Here is a 22,112-nt window from a genome sequence, read left to right as displayed (position 1 = left end):
AAGCTTTTCTACAGAGTCTGTTCTATCAGATATATAAATTACTGAGATCTATAGTATTGAATTATAATTGTTAATTTATAAGTACTATCTGAATAAGAATCTATTAAGTTCTCAAGATTACACACTGCTTGTCAACTGTCTATCACTCTAAGACTGCAAATGTATCAGAATTAATAATTCAGACTGTAAAGAATTATCTCTATAAGTTCTGTAATCACTTATAAGATAATTAATATAATCTTCTTCTACATGCAGAGATTACTATTAATAATCAAGATATTATTTCAATAAATATAAGTCTGTTCTTTCTTATACACAGTTATCACATAAAGATGTTGAATCTTCTAGAGATTACACAGTTCATACTGAATCTCTGCAGTCTGATTCAGATCAATGATAATATAGTAATAAAGCTCTGAGATATCTGTGACTGAGCAGAAGCCTTCATAGCAAGTACTAAATAAGATTAAGAAGATCAAGTTAATATTCAATGAGATCTCACAGAACAGTGTAAGATAGAAAATCTTATATAATTAAATCTTAAAAATATACAGATCACATACTCATTCTATACATTGAATTATTATCTTATGAAATACACAGTAATAGAAGTTCTAAACAGTTATAACTACTATCTTAATACTCTGTCAGAGATTCATGATATGTTTTATACAAGTCTACTCTGCTATATCACAATCAACTCATTTTCTTCACAACTGACTTCTGACTAATAGCTATCAGAAATCATAGAAGAAGATAATGAGCTTGAGTAAGAAATTGAAGATATTCTTAATAAGAGATCCTGCAGCTGCAGCTGACAATATCTTATGAAATGAGTCAGCTATGATTATCTGACCTGAACTCTGAGCTCTGTGTTATCTGAAACAGCGGCTCTTGACTAATGAGAACTGCTTCTGAAAAGAGAGGGTTAATGTGACGGGCTGCACCTGATCAATTATATAGACTATTTCATTACACTCTACAGATTTCTACCACCTCGATTCTCAGCTGAAAATCTACAGAATTTCTATTCTTCCGTCCTGTAGCTTCACTATGTACATGTATAAATATTTACTCTGATCACTGATTTCTGTACTTTCTCTTTCCTTTCCTTCTTTAACATTTTTCACTTTGTATTATAAGACCTATATATTATACCGATTTATTCAGCGTAGACCTCTTACAAGAACATTGATAAGACAGCTCTACTCTCTGAACATGTTAATCTGCTTACTGCTGAGATGAAATCTGAGACAGCATATCAGAAAATGCAGGATTTTGAAATACAGATTAATCTGACTGAGACAGAGCAGCAGAAACTAGACTGACTGTGTGACCGTGTCTGAGACCAGAACCAGATTTTTTGATAGTCTCATTACCAATTTCACTGATCCCATTACACGGTTTTAACATTAGATAGTAGTCTCATACTGTCTCAGTGAGACTTACTGTCTACTCTTGTCACATTTTTCAAATGAGACTATGATTTTCACTTCTCAATTTAAATTATTTTTATTGCTTTAAATGACTTTAAATCTCATTTGAGTGTTACCAAAAAGCGTTACTTTTTAAAAAATTAAAAATAGTCTAAAAAAAACCTTAAAATGTCTAAAAATAGTAACTTTATGCCAAGAATGAGATCAAATGGAACTAAATGAGATCACTTTCTCATTTTTTTCAAGTCATGGTTTCATTTTAAGATCTGATATATAGTCACTTTGCATGTTTTTTTGATAGGTAGTCCCAGCGGGATTTACGCCAAGAAATGTATGAGATCAGATCAAATGAGATCAAACATGAAATTCATAATCCCAGCGGCCAGTCTAGCAGAAACTCTTCTCTAAGAAGACAGTAAAAAGAGATTTTAAGATGATTATCATCTCAGATAAGAAGAAGAGGAAGAAGAATGAGAATAAGAAATGAATTATGAAAAATAATGAGAAGAATTAGAAAGAGAAGAAAGATAATAAGTAGAAAAAGTTTTTTCCTTTTCTATATTACTTAGTTATAGACTTGATAGCTGTTAAATAATAATTAAAATTAATTTTGAGTTTTCAAAAATTATTGTGCAAGTTGTAATCAATATCAGAAATACTATATATATATATTTTTAACTATCATGATTCACAAATCACTATATTGTATAAGTATTAACATTTTTTCAACATTAATATTCATAATATTAATATATTTTTAATAATATTATCTGATAACATAATTTAGTAACACTCTCTTTCAAAATATTAATATATTTCAAGAAATATAACAGAGATTAATCAAGATTATTCATTTACTTTTATATATTGATAATATTTAATCTGAGTTAGTACTATAATTATAACTAAGCTAAGAAAGAAGATTATTTTCTCTTATAATAATTCTTCTTACACACATCAGTGATCAGTTATTGAAAATAAATTATTATCTTTTTTAAATTATTATCATATCTTTTTAATCTACTTCTTTTATTTCTTTTACTTCTAGTGAAGATTTATAAACTCTTCAAGAAATCACTGTAAATTACAAAGTCTATATTATTTACAATTTAATACAGAATACTCTTTTTCAATTATAATGAATAATTACTTCATTCTTCATATCTGATTTCAGGTCATGAAATTTATAGAAAACTCAACATAAACACTGAGATAAACTATGAAATAATTATCAACAGATTGTATTGCAGATTACTGAAGAGTCATCTCTCTACTATAATTACTATAACTTTATTCAGAAACATTTATTATAAACTGATTATAACTGTAAAGAAATTTTCTGACATCTGAAGTTATCAGAATGCAGATAATAAAAGAAAAATAATCAGAAAATTATTACTGAGCTGATAAGTTACTTTATTAGATAATAAATTTTGATAATACTAACTTTCTAATTTAAAGAAAATTATATCAAAATAATTATGTATCAGTACTCTGATTTCACAACTTTTATCTAATAACTTCTGTGAATAATTACTTTATATATATATATCTCTAAATCTTTCTCTTTGATTAATTGAAAATCTCGAATTCTGAACACTTCTTAAAATACTTAATTCAAATCTTCATATTTCACATTGATTCTGTCTTCAGTTCAATCTTAAGATATACTACAAAGTTAATACATAATATCTAGAATCAGAGTTGAAGAATTATTAAAGAGTGTCTCTTACAGTAAATATATAAACTAGTATAAACAATCTTACATTTATAAGAGTTATATATTATTATATTGATAAGAACTGAACTTATTAAGAGATATTAATTGAATTTAAATCATTGATCAGTAGTCATACTGAGAATTATATAGCAGAGATATTAATAACTGTGATTAAAAATGACTATTAAGATATTAGTCTCAGTCTTTTTATAATTATAACTGATAATACTGTGAATAACTATACTATAATGATGAGCTTAAAGTAAAAATTGACTTTGTATTTCTGAAATGATAAATAAGATTATATTCTCTGCATTACTTATATGATTCAACTTGTAATATAAATACTGATAAAGAATTTTAATATTAAGATGAAGAATAATGAGATGACTGATTCTTGAGATAAGAATGAGATGAAAGTAATTACTCAAGTAACTTTTACATTTACTTTATAAAAGATAATATTTTTTGATAACACTTTTTAATATTACTTTTTAATAACACTTTTTGATAATACTACTGTTAATTTTGAATAGATTGACTAATAATTTAAATATCACAGATTTGAAACATTGTTAATATAATTTATATCTTCTCTAAATAATTATAATGATTTTATAATATTCAATAAATAAATAAACCAGTCACATCACTAAATATAATACAGAATGTTAGAATATAGTAAATGTAAGAGGCCTACGCCGAATAGATTGGTATAATATTGATAGGTCTTATATAACAAAGATAAAAACATTAGAGAAGGAAAGAAAGAGAAAGTACAAGAATCAGTGATTGAGGTGAATATTTATACGCGTATGTGGTGGTGTACACGGTGGAGCTTTGAGGCAGAAGAATATATATGTGTTCATAGCAGCCGAGGATCAGTGATCAGGAATAGCTGAGACTCAGAGTGTACACTACACACATTCATAGCAGCCGAGGATTGGCAATCAGAAATGGCCGAGAATCAGAGTGTATACTATGCACATTTGTAGCAGCTGTGAATCAGTGATCAGAAATGAAAGAATCTATGAAGTGTAATAAAATAGTCTATATGATTGATCAGGCGCAGCCTGCTACATTAGCCCTCTCTTTCCAGAAGCAGTTCTCATCAGTCAAGAGCTGCTGTTTCAGATAATATGAAACTTAGAGTTCAGATCAGTTAATCATAGCTGACTCATTTTATAAGATATTATCAGCTGTGACTGCAGGATCTCTCATCAAGAATATCTTCAATCTCTCACTCAAGCTTATTATCTTCTTCTATGATACCTGATAACTGTCAGTCAGACATTAGCTGAGAAGAGAACAGATCAGTGACAGCACAGCAGAGCAAGCTCATGTGAAATACATTATAAATTTCTGATGATGTGTCAAGGTGATAGTTATAACTATCTAGAACTTCTATCACTTTATACCTGACATGGCAGTAGTCTAGCATATGAGATGAATATGTAGTTTATATGTTCTTGAGATTCAATTATATAAGATCTTCTATCTTATACTGCTCTGCAGAATCTCATCAGATATTAGTTTAATCTTCTTAATCTTATTTCACAGTTGTTATGAAGATCTCTGCTCAGTCACAGATATCTCAGAGCTTCATTATTATATTATCAGCAATCTGAATCAGACTACAGAGGTTCAGTATGAACTGTGTAATCTCTAGAAGATTCAACACTTTCATGTAATACTTGTGTATAAGAAAGAACAGACTTATATCTGTTGAAACAGCATCTTAACTGTTAATAGTAATCTCTGTATATAGAAGAAGATTATATTAATTATCTTATAAGTGATTGCAGAACTTATGAAGATAATTCTTTATAGTCTGAATTGTCTGTTCTGATGTATCATCAGTCTCAGAGTGATAGACAGTTAACAGACAGTGTATAATCTTAAGAATTTGACAGATTCTTATTCAGAGAGTACTTATAAATTAGCAGCTCTAATTCAATACTATTAATCTCAGTAATTCATACATTTAATAGAATAAACTCTGTAAGAAGGCTTTAGTAACTTATTCAGTGTTCATCTTATTATAAGATTTCAATATTATATTCTTACTTAGTTAGTCAACAATACTCAGAATATTTCTGCAGCTCTTACTCTCAGATAGATTAATAGTGAAGTCAATCACTATATCTTATCAGATTCTATTAGAGATATTGAGTAATTTTAGTAGATCTTTTCTACAGTTCTTTCATGAGATAATAGAAGAACAGTAATTACAGTTTCAGATGAAGTGTCTGATACTATTTAATATCTCAGATTAGTAGAATTCTTGAGAGATCATTCTATAGAGTTATTCACAGTCTAAGTGACTGATTATACATGAATCATGCATCTCTTGTATTATCTGAGTATGTAAGAGTTCAGAGTGAGAGACTCAGTATTATTCACAGAATTGTAGAGTGTTATTATCATTAATTAAGTATTCTGAGATATCAGTTCTTATATATAGTTCTGAAGAGAATCAGAGTGCTTCTTAATATACTACTTCAGTGAGAATCTGAAGAAGTTTATCAGTCTGAGCTGTTATATATCACAGTTCATTCAGTGTAGAGAAAGTGAAGATATTAATATCAGTTCTAATCAGAGAAGTATATATGATGCTGTGAGCTGTTTCATCTTAATTAATTAATATCTTCAGATTTAAGAGCTGATGCTCTCAGTTCATTCAGTAAGTATCTGTTATATCAGATGATATATCTTACTCTTGTTATAAGAGAGTATCTGTCATTGAGTTCTGACTGTCAGAATGATAGTGTATTATAAAATGAAAGTGACTTAGAAACTCAGATTATTATATCTGTTATTCAGTAAGTTTACAGATAGTTATGAAGTATTTAAGATTCTTATAATCTATAACTATCTCAAATTCAGAGATACTTTGAAGTTCAGAGTCTTATTTCTCTAAACAGTGTACAATCATAAGAAGTTTCTTATCATAGATCTCATAATTGCATTCAGTGAGACTCAGTTTTTTAGACATGAAGATACATAATCATAGAATATTTTTATTATTATATTATAATATCACTTCTTCTGTTATATAGTCAGAGATAGACTGGCCGCCGGGACCATGAATTTCACGTTTGGTCCTGTTTGGTCTGGTCCCATACATTTCTTGGCGTGAATCCCGCTGGGACTGGCTATCAAAAAAACAGATAAAGTGACTATATATCAGATCTTAGAATGGAACCATGACTTGAAAAAAATGAGAAAGTGGTCCCATTTGGTCCCATTTAGTCCCATTCTTGGCATAAAGTTACTATTTTTAGACATTTTAAGGTTTTTTTTAGACTATTTTTAATTTTTTAAAAAGTAACGCTTTTTGGTAACGCTCAAATGAGATTTAAAGTCATTTAAAGCAATAAAAATAATTTAAATTGAGAAGTGGAAATCATGGTCCCATTTGGAAAATGTGACAAGAGTAGACAGTAAGTCCCACTGGGACAGTATGAGACTACTATCTAATGTTAAAACCGTGTAATGGGATCAGTCGAATTGGTAATGGGACTATCAAAAAATCTGGTCCTGGTCCCAGACACGGTCACACGGTCAGTCTAGTCAGAGAAGTCAGCTTCAATAACTATCTCATAATCAGAATCAAATGTTATCAGCAGAGAGATATTAATGAATATCTTCTTCATCTGTGTAAATGCAGCTTCAGTGTCTGCTGATTATTGAAATACTGAGTCTTTTTTAGTGAGATCTATAAGTGATCTCATAATATCTGAGAAGTTTTATATAAATTGCTGATAGAAGTTAGTAAATCTGATGAAGCTTTATATATCTTTCACAGTACACAGAGTCTCTCATTCAAGAATGACAGAGACTTTCTCAGAGTTCATTCAAACTTTCTTATCAGTTTCTATAATAAAACTCAGATACTTGATACTCTTGACTTCAAAATCACACTTATTAATATCTATCAGTAGTTCTGTTTCTTATAGCTGTTATAATATCTTTCACACATATTCTTGATATTCTTTTCTAAATTCATCAGTGAAGATGAGAATGTTATCTAGATAAGCAGATACAAACTTATCAAGAAAATCTCAGAGTGCTCAGTTGATATACTTCTGAAATGTACTAGAGATATTAGTCAGTTCAAAGAGTATGACTATTCATTCAAAGAGGTTATAATGTGTTCAGAATGCTGTAAGTCATTCATCTTCTTCAGTAATATGAATCTTATGAAACACAGTAACAACATCTAGTTTTGTAAACTATTGAGCTCATCTGATTCATGCTACAATCTCATTGATAAGAGATAAGAGATATCAATCTTTCTTTATCAGTCTGTTCAGATCTCAGTAGTTTATACAGAATCAGAGTTCTTCACCTGATTTCTTTATAAAGAGAATAGAGACTGCAGTGAAAGAGTTACTAATATATATGAATTCTTTATTCAATAGATTATTGAGTGTCTTTTAAAGAAGAAGAAGTTCATCTTAAAACATGTTATAAAGAGAGTCTCATGACAGTTCAAAGTTCTTATCATTCTTTTTTTCTAACTTGATACTGTGATTCACTTCAGAACCTTGTAAGAGAGATATATTTATAATATTATCTTATCAGAAGACATCTAGATATTTATAATATTATTAAGAAAGTTTTATACAAGAATCTGTTATTATAATATAAGATAACTTTTCTAGAGCCGTTTTAATATCAGTCAGACTGACAGAATAGATTGATATATAATTCTACTATCAGCAAACTTATCAGTAACTGTGTTGATAATTTTGATAATGACTTCTTTTTCAGAGTATTTTATACATGTTGGCAGAGATCTGTGTTAGATTCATGATTTTATGAATGTCATCTTCATGAACTCTATCATTGTTAGAAAATATCAAGCTTCTGTTTCAAGCATTTAATAAGATATCTTGTTCAGATAGTCAGACAAGTTCTAATATAAGATTGTAATCAAGATTATTAACTTCATATGTATAGATATTCTTATGTTGATGTTCTCTCACATCTATAGTCAGCTTCACTATGTAACAGATATAAACATCTTTCAAATCATCAAATTCTGTAAGAAGTCAGAGTTTTGATAAAGAAATATGCTGAAGATTATAATATCTTATAACTGAAGATTTTATCATTGCATAGTGACATAGACTGCTGTCTATCATAGCTTTCATATTATACATATTATCAATCAAAGTAGATATAAGAATTGCATTCATTGTCATCTTCTCTTCAAATTACTGTTATTCAATCTCTTTAAGCTTCTGTTTATAAATTTGAATAGAAGCTAATCTTTTCTCTGTTTCACTGAGACATTCTCATAGTTATTCTTCAAATCTTTCTCTAATATAATGTGATTGACACAGACAGACACTGATTCATTCTTCAAACAAGAAGATACATAGATCAATTGACAGTTGAAAGCAATGTGTTCTGATCAGTTACAGTTGATACACACTCTACATTGATATCAATCAGCAACTTCTTCAGAAGTGATCCCAGGAACTCAGAAGCCTGTTCAGACAGTAAAGACTCTTACTTATATATAGACATTTGAGTCTACTCAATTCATGACATCTGCATCATTGTTATTTCTCAGTGTAAGTGTATGAGTCACTGAAGTGTAATATCTTCTGTCACTGTTCTGTATATTCTTGAGCTTGATAAGATAATCATTCATTATCTGAAGCTGTGTGTAGAAGTCTTCATAAGTTGAGTCTTTATCTGCACTTATAAGAGCCTGTAAGAGTTCAAAAGTCAATGTCTTCTTGAGCATGCTAATCTTCATTCAATTCTCTTAAGACTGATTACCTGCTTCTAGAATCTTGATGTTGAAGTCAGGAATAAATGTTATAAGAGAAGTGTTTCTCTGTCAGACACTCTATAATCAATCTAATACTTTCTATTGCATGACAGTGTCTCAGAACAGAATATCAAGATATTTCATAATATTATCAGATATTCACAACACTGATTCACATACTTTTATTCATGAATGAAACTTCTGTTTCATATGATCCTTCAATCATTTATTAATATATTAATCTTGATTAGTTAATAAACTGATGAAATCTTCATCTACACTCAGTTTCATAAGCATTTTTATTCTCTATGATGAGTAGAGAGTGAGATCAGAAGCATTAAAATATATGAGAGCATCTAAGCATTCTTTCAGTGTCTTTATATTCAATTCTGTAGATGTTGAAATTGCATGAGTTTCTTGTGATAATTGTTGAATCTCTTCATATTAATGTTGTTGAGTTGCATGCATATCAGCTATTTATTGTTGTTGTAGTTTTAACATTACTCAGAGTCACTGTGACACTGCATCTATGCTCATGTTTAAGAGTTTCATATTATTGTTAGACATGATTATATCAATCATTGAATGTATGATATCTGTGAAAGTGTAATCATATTCTCATATGTCTGAGTGTCAGAACTCTCAGGTCTTTCACTGATATTCTCTTGTAAGATCTTATTCTCTTCATAAGATCTTATTGCAGGGCCAGGATGACTGATAAGCAAGCTTCTATCTGAGAACTCAGTATTCACTTAACTGTGTTTCTCTTTCTTACATGTTGTTATGTGTTCAAATATCTCTTAATGAATAATTATTTCTGATGAGAAGATGATGCATGAATAATTGTTTTCTAATAAGAAGATAATGAACATTTTTATAATATAAGAGGTCTACACTGAATAGATCAGTATAATATTGATAGATCTTATATAACAAAGATAAAAACATTAGAGAAGGAAAGAAAGAGAAAGTATGAGAATCAGTGATTAAGGTGAATATTTATACATGTATGTGGTGGTGTACGCGGTGGAGCTTCGGGGTGGAAGAATATATATGCATTTGTAGCGGCCGAGGATCGGTGATTGGGAATGGCTGAGAATCGGAGTGTATGCTACACACGTTCGTAGCGGCCGAGGATCAGTGATCAGGAATGGCCGAGAATCGGAGTGTACACTACGCGCGTTCGTAGCGGCCGCGGATCGGCGATCGGGAATGGAAGAATCTATGGAGTGTAATGAAATAGTCTATATGATTGATCGGGCGCAGCCCGCCACAGTGAAGTTTAATATATAAGATAACTATTCAGACTCTTTAATTATGTCAGATAATTAATCATTGAGTGTAATACTCTAATTGAGAAAAGATTCAGATATTGAAACTTTCTGATATAAAGTAAACTCAGTTGAAATATGTGATTGATTTACTGTTTCAGTTTTATAAGATAACTAAGACAGTGTTAATTACTTATACATCAATACTGCAGTCAGTCTGATAAGTGTATAACAGTTTATTTACTTATTTTAAGAAGCAGTTAAATCATTTAAAAAGAAATTCAGTCTGAGATAATACTATAGTACAGACTATTATTACTATAAGAAATAAACTAATATATTATTACAGTGAAACTGAATAATCTTTTACAGAGTACTATGCTATAGCAGCTCTACTAAATCTCTTCTATTGAGTTAATATCTACACTTCTCAAGATTAAATAGAGAAGAAATAAAACTTGTATATTAAATTAGTCTGAGACTACTACAATGTCAACTATCAGAGATTTGAATAAGCAGATGTTAATAATGTGAAGACAGTGAAATACAGTTCTTTAGTAAGTAACAATTTTTGATAACACTTTATATCACATAAAACTATAATACTAACTTTGAAACAGAACTTGTATACATTGATTACAACTGAAAATCAGGCAAAACTACATGCTTGTAAAACTGAATTTAACTGCTATCTTCAAGATAATCTGATGAATTTACACATTAAATCAATTCTAGAGTTATAAAAAATTGTTGAGAGTATATATTCAACTGTTATACTGATGATTAGACTGACTATGTAACCGTGTCTGAGATCAGAATCAGAATATTTAATAGTCTCATTACTAATTCAACTGATCTTATTACACAGTTTTAAGATTATATAGTAGTTTCATACTGTCTCAGTGAAACTTACTGTCTACTCTCATCACATTTTTCAAATAAGACCATGATTTTCACTTCTCAATTTAAATTATTTTTATTGCTTTAAATGACTTTAAATCTCATTTGAGTATTATCAAAAAGCATTACTTTTTAAAAAATTAAAAATAGGCTAAAAAAACCTTAAAATGTCTAAAAATAGTACTTTATGCTAAGAATGAGACTAAATGAAATTAAATAAGATTACTTTCTTATTTTTTCTAAGTTATGATCTTATTTTGAGATTTGATATATAGTCACTTTGCATGTTTTTTTAATGATTAGTCTCAGCAGAATTCACATCAAGAAATGTATGAGATCAGATTAAATAAGATCAAATGTGAATTTCATAATTCCGGCAGTCAGTCTACTGATGATGCATGATATTCTGATAATTTCATTGACAGAGATGAGAATGAAGTTGTAAGAGGCCTATGCTGAATAGATCAGTATAATATTGATAGGTCTTATATAACAAAGAGAAAAACATTAGAGAAGAAAAGAAAGAGAAAGTGCGAGAATCAGCAATTGAAGTGAATATTTATATGTGTATGTGATGGTGTACGCGGTGGTGCTTCGGGGTGGAAGAATATATGTGTGTTTGTAGCGGCCGAGGATCGGTGATTGAAACATACATGTTCATAGCAGCCGAGGATCAGTGATCGGGAATGAGGTGGTAGAAATCTATGAAGTGTATGAAATAGTCTATATGATTGATCAGGTGCAGCCTGCCACATTAGTCCCTTCTTTTCAGAAGCAGTTCTCATCAGTCAAGAGTCACTGTTTCAGATAACACAGAACTCAGAGTTCAGATCAGTTGATTATAGCTGACTTATTTCACAAGATATTGTTAACTGCAGCTGTATGATCTCTTATCAAGAATATCTTCAATCTCTTACTTAAGCTTATTATCTTCTTCTATGATCTCTGGCAGCTGTCAGTCAGAAGTTAGTTGAGAAGAAAATGAGTCAGTGACAGTGTGATGAAGCAAGCTTGTATGAAAGATATCATGAATCTCTGATAATGTGTTAAGACAGTAGTTATGACTATCTAGAACTTCTATCACTTTATACTTAATATAACAGTAATCTAGTGTATAAGATAAACATGTGATTTGTATATTCTTAAGATTCAATCATACTAGATCTTCTATCTTATATTGTTCAGCAGAGTCTCAGTGAATATTGATTTAATTCTCTTAATCTTGTTTTATAGTTATTATAAAGACCTCTGCTTAATCACAGACATCTCAGAGTTTTATTACTATATTATCAGTGATCTGAATCAGACTGTGAAAGTTCAGTGTGAACTGTGTAATCTCTAGAAGATTCAACATCTTTATGTGATAATCATATATAAGAAAAAACAGACTTATATCTGTTGAAATAATATCTTATTCACTGATAGCAATCTCTGCATGTAGAAGCAGATTATATCAATCATTTTATAAGTGATTATAAAACTTATAGAGATAGTTCTTTACAGTCTGAATTATCTGTTCTGATTCATTATCAGTCTCAGAGTGATAGATAGTTAACAGACAGTATATAATCTTGAGAACTTGACAGATTCTTGTTCAGAGAGTACTTACAAATTAATAACTCTGATTCAATACTATAGATCTCAGTAATTCATGCATCTGATAGAATAGACTTCTTAGAAAAGCTTTAATAACTTGTTCAGTATTTATCTTGTTACAGAGTTTTAATATAATACTCTTACTTAATCAGTTTACAATGATCAGAACATTTCTACAGTTCTTACTCTCAGAGAGATTAACAGTGAAGTTAATTATCATATCTTATCAGATTCTATCAGAGATATTAAGCAGTTTCAGCAGATCTTTTCTATAGTTCTTTTATAAGATGATAGAGAAATAATGATTACAGTTTCAGATAAAATGTCTGATACTATTTAATATCTCAGATCAGTAGAACTCTCAGAAGATTATTTAATACAGTTATTTATAATCTGAATAGCTGATTATATATAAATCATGCATCTCTTACATTATCTGAGTGTATAAGAGTTCAGAGTAGAGAACTCAACATCACTTATAAAACTATAGAGTGTTATTATCATTGATTAAGCATTCTGAGATGTCAGTTCTTATATATAGTTCTGAGAGAAATCAGAGTTCTTCTTGATATACTGCTTCAGTGAGTGCTTGAAGAAGTTTATCAGTTTGAGCTGTTACATGTTATAATTCATTCAGTGTAGATTCAGAAGAAGTTGAGATATCAGTATTAATATCAATATTAGTCCAGAGAGAGAGTGTTCTAATCAGAGAAGTATATATAGTGTCATGAGTTGTTTCATCTTGATCAACTAGTATCTTCAGATTCAAGAGCTGATGCTCTTAGTTCATTCAGTAAGTATCTGTTACATTGAATGACATATTTTACTCTCATTATAAGAGAGCATTTATCATCAAGTTCTGACTGTCAGAACAGTAGTGTATTATAAAATAAAAGCAGCTTAAGAACTCAGATTATTGCATCTATTATTCAGTGAGTTTATAAGTAGTTATAAAGTATTTGAGATTCTTATAATCTGTGACTATCTCAAATTCAGAGATACTTTAGAGTTTAGAGTTTCATTCTTCTAAACAGTGTATAATTATAAGAAGTTTCTTATCATAGATCTCATAATTGCATTCAGCAGAACTCAGTTTCTTAGATATGAAAATATATGATTATAAAATATCTTTATCATTATATTACAATATTACTTCTTCTGTTATATAGTCAGAGAAATCAGCTTTAATAACTATCTTCTAATCAGAATTGAATATTATTAGTAGAGAGATATTAATAAATATCTTCTTTATCTATATAAATGCAGCTTCAGTGTCTGCTGATCATTGAAATACTGTATCTTTCTTAATGAGTTCTGTAAATAATCTCATAATATCTAAGAAGTTTTGTATAAATTGCTGATAGAAGTTAGCAAATCTGATAAAGCTTTATATATCTTTCACAGTGTACAGAGTCTCTCATTCAAGAATAGCAGAGATCTTTTCAGAATTCATTCAGATTTTCTTATCAGCTTCTATAATGAAATCTAAGTATTTAGTACTCTTAACTTTGAAATGACACTTATTAATATGAATTAATAGTCTCACTTCTTATAGTCATTGTAATACTCTTTATACATACTCTTGATATTTCTTTCTGAATTCATCAGTGAAGATGAGAATATTATTTAGATAAGTAGCTACAAATTCATTAAGAAAGTCTCAGAGTACTTAGTTAATATACTTCTGAAATATACTAAGAGTATTGATCAGTTCAAAGAGTGTGACTACTTATTCAAAGAGATTATATTATGTTCAGAATACTGTAAGTCACTCATCTTCTTCAGTAATGCAGATCTTATGAAACACAGTGATAACATCTAACTTTATAAATTATTAAGCTTGTTCAATATGAGTTAGAGTTTCATTGATAAGAGATAAAGAATAATGATCTTTCTTTATTAATCTGTTTAATTCTTGATAATTCACACAGAACTGAAGTTCTTCATCTGATTTCTTTGTAAAGAGAATAGAGACTGTAACAGAAGAGTTACTAATATGTATAAATTCTTTATTTAACAGATTATTGAGTGTCTTTTAAAGAAGAAGAAGTTCATTTTGAAACATGTTATAAAGAGAGTCTTATGATGATTCAGAGTTCTTATCATTCTTTTTCTCTAACTTAATACTGTGATTCACTTCAGAATCTTGTAAGAGAGATATGTTTATAATATTATCTTATCAGAAGATATCTAGATATTCATGATATTATTAAGAGAGTTTTATATAAGAATCTGTTATTATCACACAGAATAACTTTTCTAGAGTCTTTTTAATATTGATCAGACTGATGAAATAGATTGATATATAATTCTGCTATCAGTGAACTTATCAGTGACTCTGTCAGTGATTTTAATGATAACTTCTTTTTCAGAGTATTTTATAAGTGTTGACAGAGATCTGTGTAAGATTCATAGTCTTGTGAATATCATCTTCATGAATTCTATCATCATTAGAGAATATCAAGCTTCTGTTTCAAGTATTCAGTAAGATGTCTTATTCAGATAGCTAGATAAGTTCTAACATAAGATTATAATTGAGATTATCAACTTCATATATATAGATATCTTCATATTGATATTCTCTCATATCTATATTTAGTTTCATTATATAACAGATATAAACATCTTTCAGATCATTAAATTCTGCAAGAAGTCAGAATTTTGATAAAGAGATACACTGAAGGTTATAATATCTTATAACTAAAGATTTTATCATTGTATAGTGATATAGACTGCTGTCTATCATGACTTTTATATTATATATATTATCAATCACAGTAGATACAAGAATTATATTCATTGTTATTTTCTCTTTAAATCATTATCATCTGATCTCTTCAAGCTTCTGTTTACAAATTTAAATAGAAGCTAATCTTTTCTTTGTTTTATCAAAGTATTCTCATAGTTATCTTCTGAATCTTTCTTCACTGCAATATGATTGACACAGACAGATGCTGATTCATCTTTTAAATAAGAAGACACTGATCTTTCTCTTAATTGAGAAGATACATAGATTAATTAGCAGTTGAAAGCAATGTGCTCTGATCAGTTACAGTTGATACACACTTCTTATTAATATTAATCAGTGACTTCTTCAGAAGTGATCTCAGAAACTCAAAAGTCTGTTCAGATGACAGAGACTCTTGCTTATATATAGATATTTAAGTCTACTCAATTCATAATATCTGCATCATTGTTATTCTTCAGCACAGATGTATAAGTCACTGAGATGTAATATCTTCTATCACTGTTCTGTATACTCTTGAGCTTGATAAGATAGTTATTCAATGTTCAGAGCTGTGTGTAGAAGTTTTTATAAGTCTGATCTTTGTCTATACTTACAAGAGTCTGTAAGAGTTCAAAAGTTAATGTCTTCTTAAGCATACTAATTTTCATTCAATTCTCTCAAGATTGATCTCCTGCTTCTAGAATTTTAATGTTAAAGTTAGAAATAAATGTTATAAGAGAAGTGTTTCTCTGTTAAGCACTCTGTAATCAATCTAATACTTTCTATTGCATGACAGTGTCTCAGAACAGAATATCAAGATATTTGATAATATTGTCAGATATTTATAACACTGATTCACATGCTTTCATTCATGAATGAAACTTCTATTTCATATGATTATTTAATCATTCATTGATATATCAATCTTGATTGATTAGTGAACTGATGACATCTTCATTCACACTCAGTTTTGTGAGTATTTTCATTCTTTATAATGAGTAGAGAGTGAGATCAGAAGTATTGAAATATATAGAAGTATTTAAGCATTTTTTCAGTGCTTTTGTATTTAATTCTGTAGATATTGAAATTGTCTGAATTTCTTATTATAATAATTATTGAATCTCTTCATATTAGTATTGTTAAGTTGCATGCATATCAGCTATTTATTACTATTATAATTTCAATATTGCTTAGAGTCACTGTGATATTACTTCTATACTCACATTTAAGAGTTCTCTTACATTGTCATTAGACATGTCATTTATTGAGTATATGATATCTGTGAAATCTTGGAAAAGTGTAATCTTATGAATATCTTATATTTCTGAGTATCAGAACTCTCAGATCTTTCACTGATATTCTCTTTATAAAATCTTATTATAGAGTCAGAGTGACTGATAAACAAGCTTCTATCTGAGAACTCAGTGTTCATTTAACTATTTAACTATTTCTCTATTTGTTACATATTATTATATATTTAAATATCTCTCAATGAATAATCATTTCTGATGAGAAGATGATGCATGAATAATTGTTTTCTAATAAGAAGATAATGAATGTTTTTCTAGTGTAAGAGATCTACACTGAATAGATTAATATAATATTAATAGATCTTATATAATAAAGAGAAAAATGTTAGAGAAGAAAAGAAAGAGAAAGTGCAAGAATCAGTGATTGAAGTGAATATTTATATGTGTATGTGGTGATATACGCGGTGGTGCTTCAGGGTGGAAGAATATACACATGTTCATAGCGGCCGAGGATCAGTGATTGAAACATACACATTCGTGGCGGCTGAGGATCGGCGATCGGGAATGGGGCGGTAGAAATCTATGAAGTGTACGGAATAGTCTATATAATTGATCGGGCGCAGCCTATCACAGAAGTGAAAGTTTAACTCAAGCTGAGATATTTATCACTATCACTGAGAATAATTACAAGAAGAAACAATCAAAAAACTCATGATTATAAAACATGAAATTATCAGATAGTTTAATACCTCTGATCACAGTATATCAGAGAAGTGTAGTTTTCATGAGAAAGTGAAGAATAAACTTGTATAAGAATGTATTTAGTGATTTTATAAGTATTATCAATAATTACTATCAAATTCTAATTATATAAGCAATCACTGAATAAACTGAATGAGACTGAATTTAATCTTCAGTCTCAGTCTCATTCTGATTTTAAAAGAATAATCATCTTTCACAGTTTATTCTGAGAAATTACTATCATTTCACTGTTCTTGAATTAAATCTGGTTATTTTTCACATCATTTCTTTCAGAAATAATTCATTTTCAGATTTTTTTAATACTTGGTTCTGATGAGACTCATATCAAGAAATGTATGAGATCGGATCAAATGAGATTAAATGTGAAATTCATGATCTTACCGGTCAGTCTAGAAGCAGCTATCTGAATCATAAATAACTCTTATTAAAGAAGTCTTAGAGAACTTATTAATTACTTATAGAATATCATTTTCTGTATCTGTAATAGAGAAACTCTCTGAATCTACAAATAAATAAATCTCAGTGAAGAATATTCTTGAGCATCTCTCACAGAATTAAGCTATTTTTCTATAAGAAATACTTACTGTCTGTAAACACTCTTGAACTGAGTCTCTAGACATGATCTTCAGAAATACTTATAAACTGAAAAGAAACTTTCTTAAGCTGTAATCACTTAAGACTATCTACTGAATTACAATCTATAAAAGCTTTTATAAGTTTGTATTTAAAATTAACTTATAAGTCTGACTATGTAATATAAAAGATGAAGAAGCTCTTATCTATATAATAACAGATCTCTACTATATTAAAGTCAAGAATGAACTGAATTATTTAGAGAATAATTATAAGAGATTTTACTGATCTGTTCTCAAGATCTATCTAGAGAATAAGTTAAGAGACTCTGTAAGTTGAACAGAGAATATCTGAACTGCAATTATTAATATTAGAAAAAGAGATAAGAAATCTAATAAAGACTACTTATAGCACTTCATAGAATTATAATATAAATTAAAATCTGTGAAAACAGAGTTCTGAAATATGATCTGAATAATAATATTTATAAAGAGACTGAATAAAAATATATAGAATAAGCGCATTAAGTAAGACTCTAAATTCTTAACTTTGAAGAAATTAATAACTCTTATTCATCACTTACAGATTACTGTAAGAATTACAGATCTATGAAGAGTGAATCACTAATCAGCTCTGTAAGAGTCAGAATAACAGAGAACAGATTTACTGAGAAAAGATAATAAGATATAGAGAGATTCATATCTGACTACTAAGTAGAGAGAGAGAGCTTTATAAGCTTCTATAAACAGAGTGTATAATAAAGAGATTAAGAAAAAAAGTCTCTGCTTTATCTATTTTAAATCAGAATATCTTCATACAAACTATTCATATAAATTAAAATAGAAATTTCAGAAGTTACAGATAGAGTCAGATAACAGTCTTCTTAAGAGTCTTAAAATTGATATCTGAATCTGTTACTTCTCTGATAAAAATACATACTTATAGAGAGAGACTGCACTGCAGTACTATTATATCATAAGTATGAGAAGTATTAATAAACTCAGAATCACAGGTTACTATAGAGTTTCTAAAGTTTATGAAGTGAATAAACTGAATAATAAAAACTGAGAATCTGCTCTTATAATAAGCAGAGTATGAGAACTCAGATCTGAGAGCTGAGAAAGTTATAAAAGTTATATTTGAATTATAAGATATCTCTAAAACTTGAAAAAGATTTACAGAAACTGTGATTATTATAAACATCACAGATAATATATACTTGAGACTTGTATATCTTTAAAGACACAATCTGTATATAGTTGTTTATAAGTAAGATTTATACTTTTGATCAATATTGACAGACTTACTTATAAAGATAGAATCAGTTAATACTGTAAAGTTAGTTAGAGAAGATAAGCTTATCTATATAATAACTTTATAAATATCTGAGAACTTCACAGTTATGAAAACTGAGCTTTAAATATCAGAGAAATACTAAGATCTTATAGAGATATTCAGTTCAGCTAAGACAGCTAAGCTTTTATCTCACTATAAGAAGAATCTGATAATAAATTTGATAGAAGAGTAGAAACTCTTCTGAAGATTAATTTATAAGCTCTCTCATTATAAGACAGAAATCTTACAGACTTATATAAAGAAGAATCTGAAGAATAACTTTATCTAATCTTCATAGATCTTTACAGAAGTCTCTGTGATATTTATAAAGAAGAAGAATAAAGATTTCAGATTGTATATAAACTATTATAATCTGAACTTTAAGACTATAAAGAGTCACTACTCTCTATCTCTGATTAAGAATGTAATTAATCATCTCATAAGAGCTGTTATATTTAGACTGACCGTGTGACCGTGTCTGGGACCAGGATCAAACTTTACAGTTGTCACATTGCCTAAAAGCATTACTTCTGATCATGGTTTGTGTTCATCACATTGATCCCAAATCACATTATTTCAAATATTAAAGATCCCAGATTCACTTTTCAAATAAAAATCTAGTTCTGAATAAAGAATATATTTGAATTCTTAGTCACATTTTCATTCTGATCTCATTATTGAGAATGGCATTAAATGAGATTATGAAATCACTTCTCACTTACATAATATCATAACATAGTGCTCATTTGTTGAAAATTCAACAGAGAGTATTATTAAATATCATTACTTTTCTAAACACAGATCATAATTCATATAATTTTAATTATAAAAAAAACATAAAATACAAAAAAAAACAAAAAACAAAAAACAAAACAAACACAAGAAAAAATCACATTAAAAAAAAAAAAAAGAAAAGGAAAAGAAAAAAATAAAAAATAAAAATAAAAAAAATCAAGGTTGCAGGGCTGCAGCATTCTTAAAATACTCACTTTTCAGAGTCTTTGCAATGTTCATCACCAACTGTGTATCTCTCACAGTGAGGGTAACACAGCTGTGATGAGTCATTGTCTTAACATCATCTAACAAATAATCAGTATATATCTGTATAAATGTGAATAATTAGAAAACATACACTTAAAAAGTGTGGCCAGAGTGGACTCTGCTGTCACTTGAATGACATCAAGGACAGAACACTGAAATTGATGATTTCTCTCATCAATTTCACAGACAAGGCGCGTGAAGATGGTCTTAAGAAATATAAGATTCTCTGACTTCTGATAAAAACAGATCTCACAGAGAGACTCTATTTTCATGATATCAGAGACTGAGTATTATCAAAAAGTGTTACTTCCATGCAATGCACATGCACTTACTGCGGTGATCCATCCTCTGTGCATGTGGCCAAGGGTTGTGGCTTTCCCACGCTGCACGGCTCTCCCTGGGATACTGCTGTCAGTTTGCAACCCAGGCAGCCTCCCAGTCCAGCATGCGCTGCGTGTATGCAGCCCTGTGTGCTGGGGCCATGTTGGTCATTATGGCCTGGCGTGGTACTCGCTTTTCGCGAGCCATGTTTCATTTGAGGAGGGGGGGAGAGGAAGATGCGACTGTTGTTTTATTGAGAAAGGAATGAATAATTAGTATTATTGAATTAATTTGATTCATCTGCATTTAAAATTTGATTAGTTTATACTCTTCAATTTGAGGGTTTCTATGAGTGTTTTAATAGTTTTCATACCAGCTTGAACTTAGTGGTGAGTTGAAGAAGAAGAGAAAAGAGAGAAGAAAGAAATGAGAATAACTTATCTTTATAATATGAAAACAGAGAATCACTGCAATCATTCTTTCTAGCAACAAAGATCTGTTTTCTGCATGTATCCCTGATATAGATTATATGATAAATGCATACAAAGAATACCAATAGTGCATGTATTGAATGAAGATAATGTTGCTATGCAACACTGTAGCTGTTTCTGTACATCTCTGAAAGCTGTTAATAGTTTCTTTGTCTCTTTATGTTTGATAAGTTAATAATATATTCCGATGCACTTCCTCTTTTATTATCATCATCATCATCATCATCATCATCATCATCATCATCATCATCATCATCATCATCATCATCATCATCATCATCATCATCATTATCATCATCATCACTATCATCATTATCATTATCATCATCATCATCATTATCATATCATTGCCTGCCTTCACCTCTCTCTCAATGCTCATCAAAACCAATCATGTCATTCCTCTTCAAATATTCTGCAGTCCTGCAGACCATCAAGGCGCGTGAGCACTGTCATAGATTAGAGAGAGAGAAGAAGAAGGCATTCAAGCATGAGGAGACAGATTGCAAGACACATTATGATGCCTTGAAGAGGCTCTGCAAGAGAGCAGAATGATAACAATTTTAAGTAACACTTCTGATAGATTTAGACTGAACTAAGTATAGGAATAATGCAGATGATGCTGTCTGTGAGAGATTGAAAAAGAAGATAGTGAAGAGCCTCATGCAGCAGTGATGGAATCAGGAGAAGTTCTGAGAATGATTTGAGGTCAAGATGAAGAGAGAGAGAGAGAAGAAGAGTGTTACTGTAAATAAGCAGCAGCAGAAGAAGATTGAGAAGGTATTGAAGTGAGAGACAAAGAAGTCAAAACTGATAAGTTTTTTATTGAGAGATAATGATTTTTGATAACACTTCTGTTCTCTAATTGATTAGCAGGAGCTGATAGAGGAGAAGGGGATTGAG

General features: G+C 29.5%; 2 protein-coding genes across 2 annotated transcripts; one reads left to right on the top strand and one right to left on the bottom strand.

Moving 5' to 3' along the window:
* Positions 1-8,704: 8,704 nt before the first annotated feature.
* BDCG_17470 (uncharacterized protein) lies at positions 8,705-8,917 on the bottom strand (the record flags this gene model as incomplete). Its single annotated transcript, XM_045426590.1, has 1 exon — positions 8,705-8,917. One exon carries the CDS (start codon positions 8,915-8,917, stop codon positions 8,705-8,707), a length of 213 nt encoding a protein of 70 aa, XP_045281995.1.
* Positions 8,918-21,602: 12,685 nt separating this feature from the next.
* BDCG_17469 (uncharacterized protein) lies at positions 21,603-21,764 on the top strand (the record flags this gene model as incomplete). The annotated part of the gene is made up of 1 exon (XM_045426589.1): positions 21,603-21,764. The coding sequence occupies one exon, from the start codon at positions 21,603-21,605 to the stop codon at positions 21,762-21,764; it is 162 nt and encodes a 53-aa protein (XP_045281994.1).
* Positions 21,765-22,112: the final 348 nt, after the last annotated feature.

Source organism: Blastomyces dermatitidis (genome assembly GCF_000003525.1).
Source record: "Blastomyces dermatitidis ER-3 genomic scaffold supercont1.8, whole genome shotgun sequence".
Classification (NCBI taxonomy): domain Eukaryota; kingdom Fungi; phylum Ascomycota; class Eurotiomycetes; order Onygenales; family Ajellomycetaceae; genus Blastomyces; species Blastomyces dermatitidis.
The sequence above is the reverse complement of the archived record's forward strand: the minus strand, read 5'-3'. Positions and strand labels throughout refer to the sequence as shown.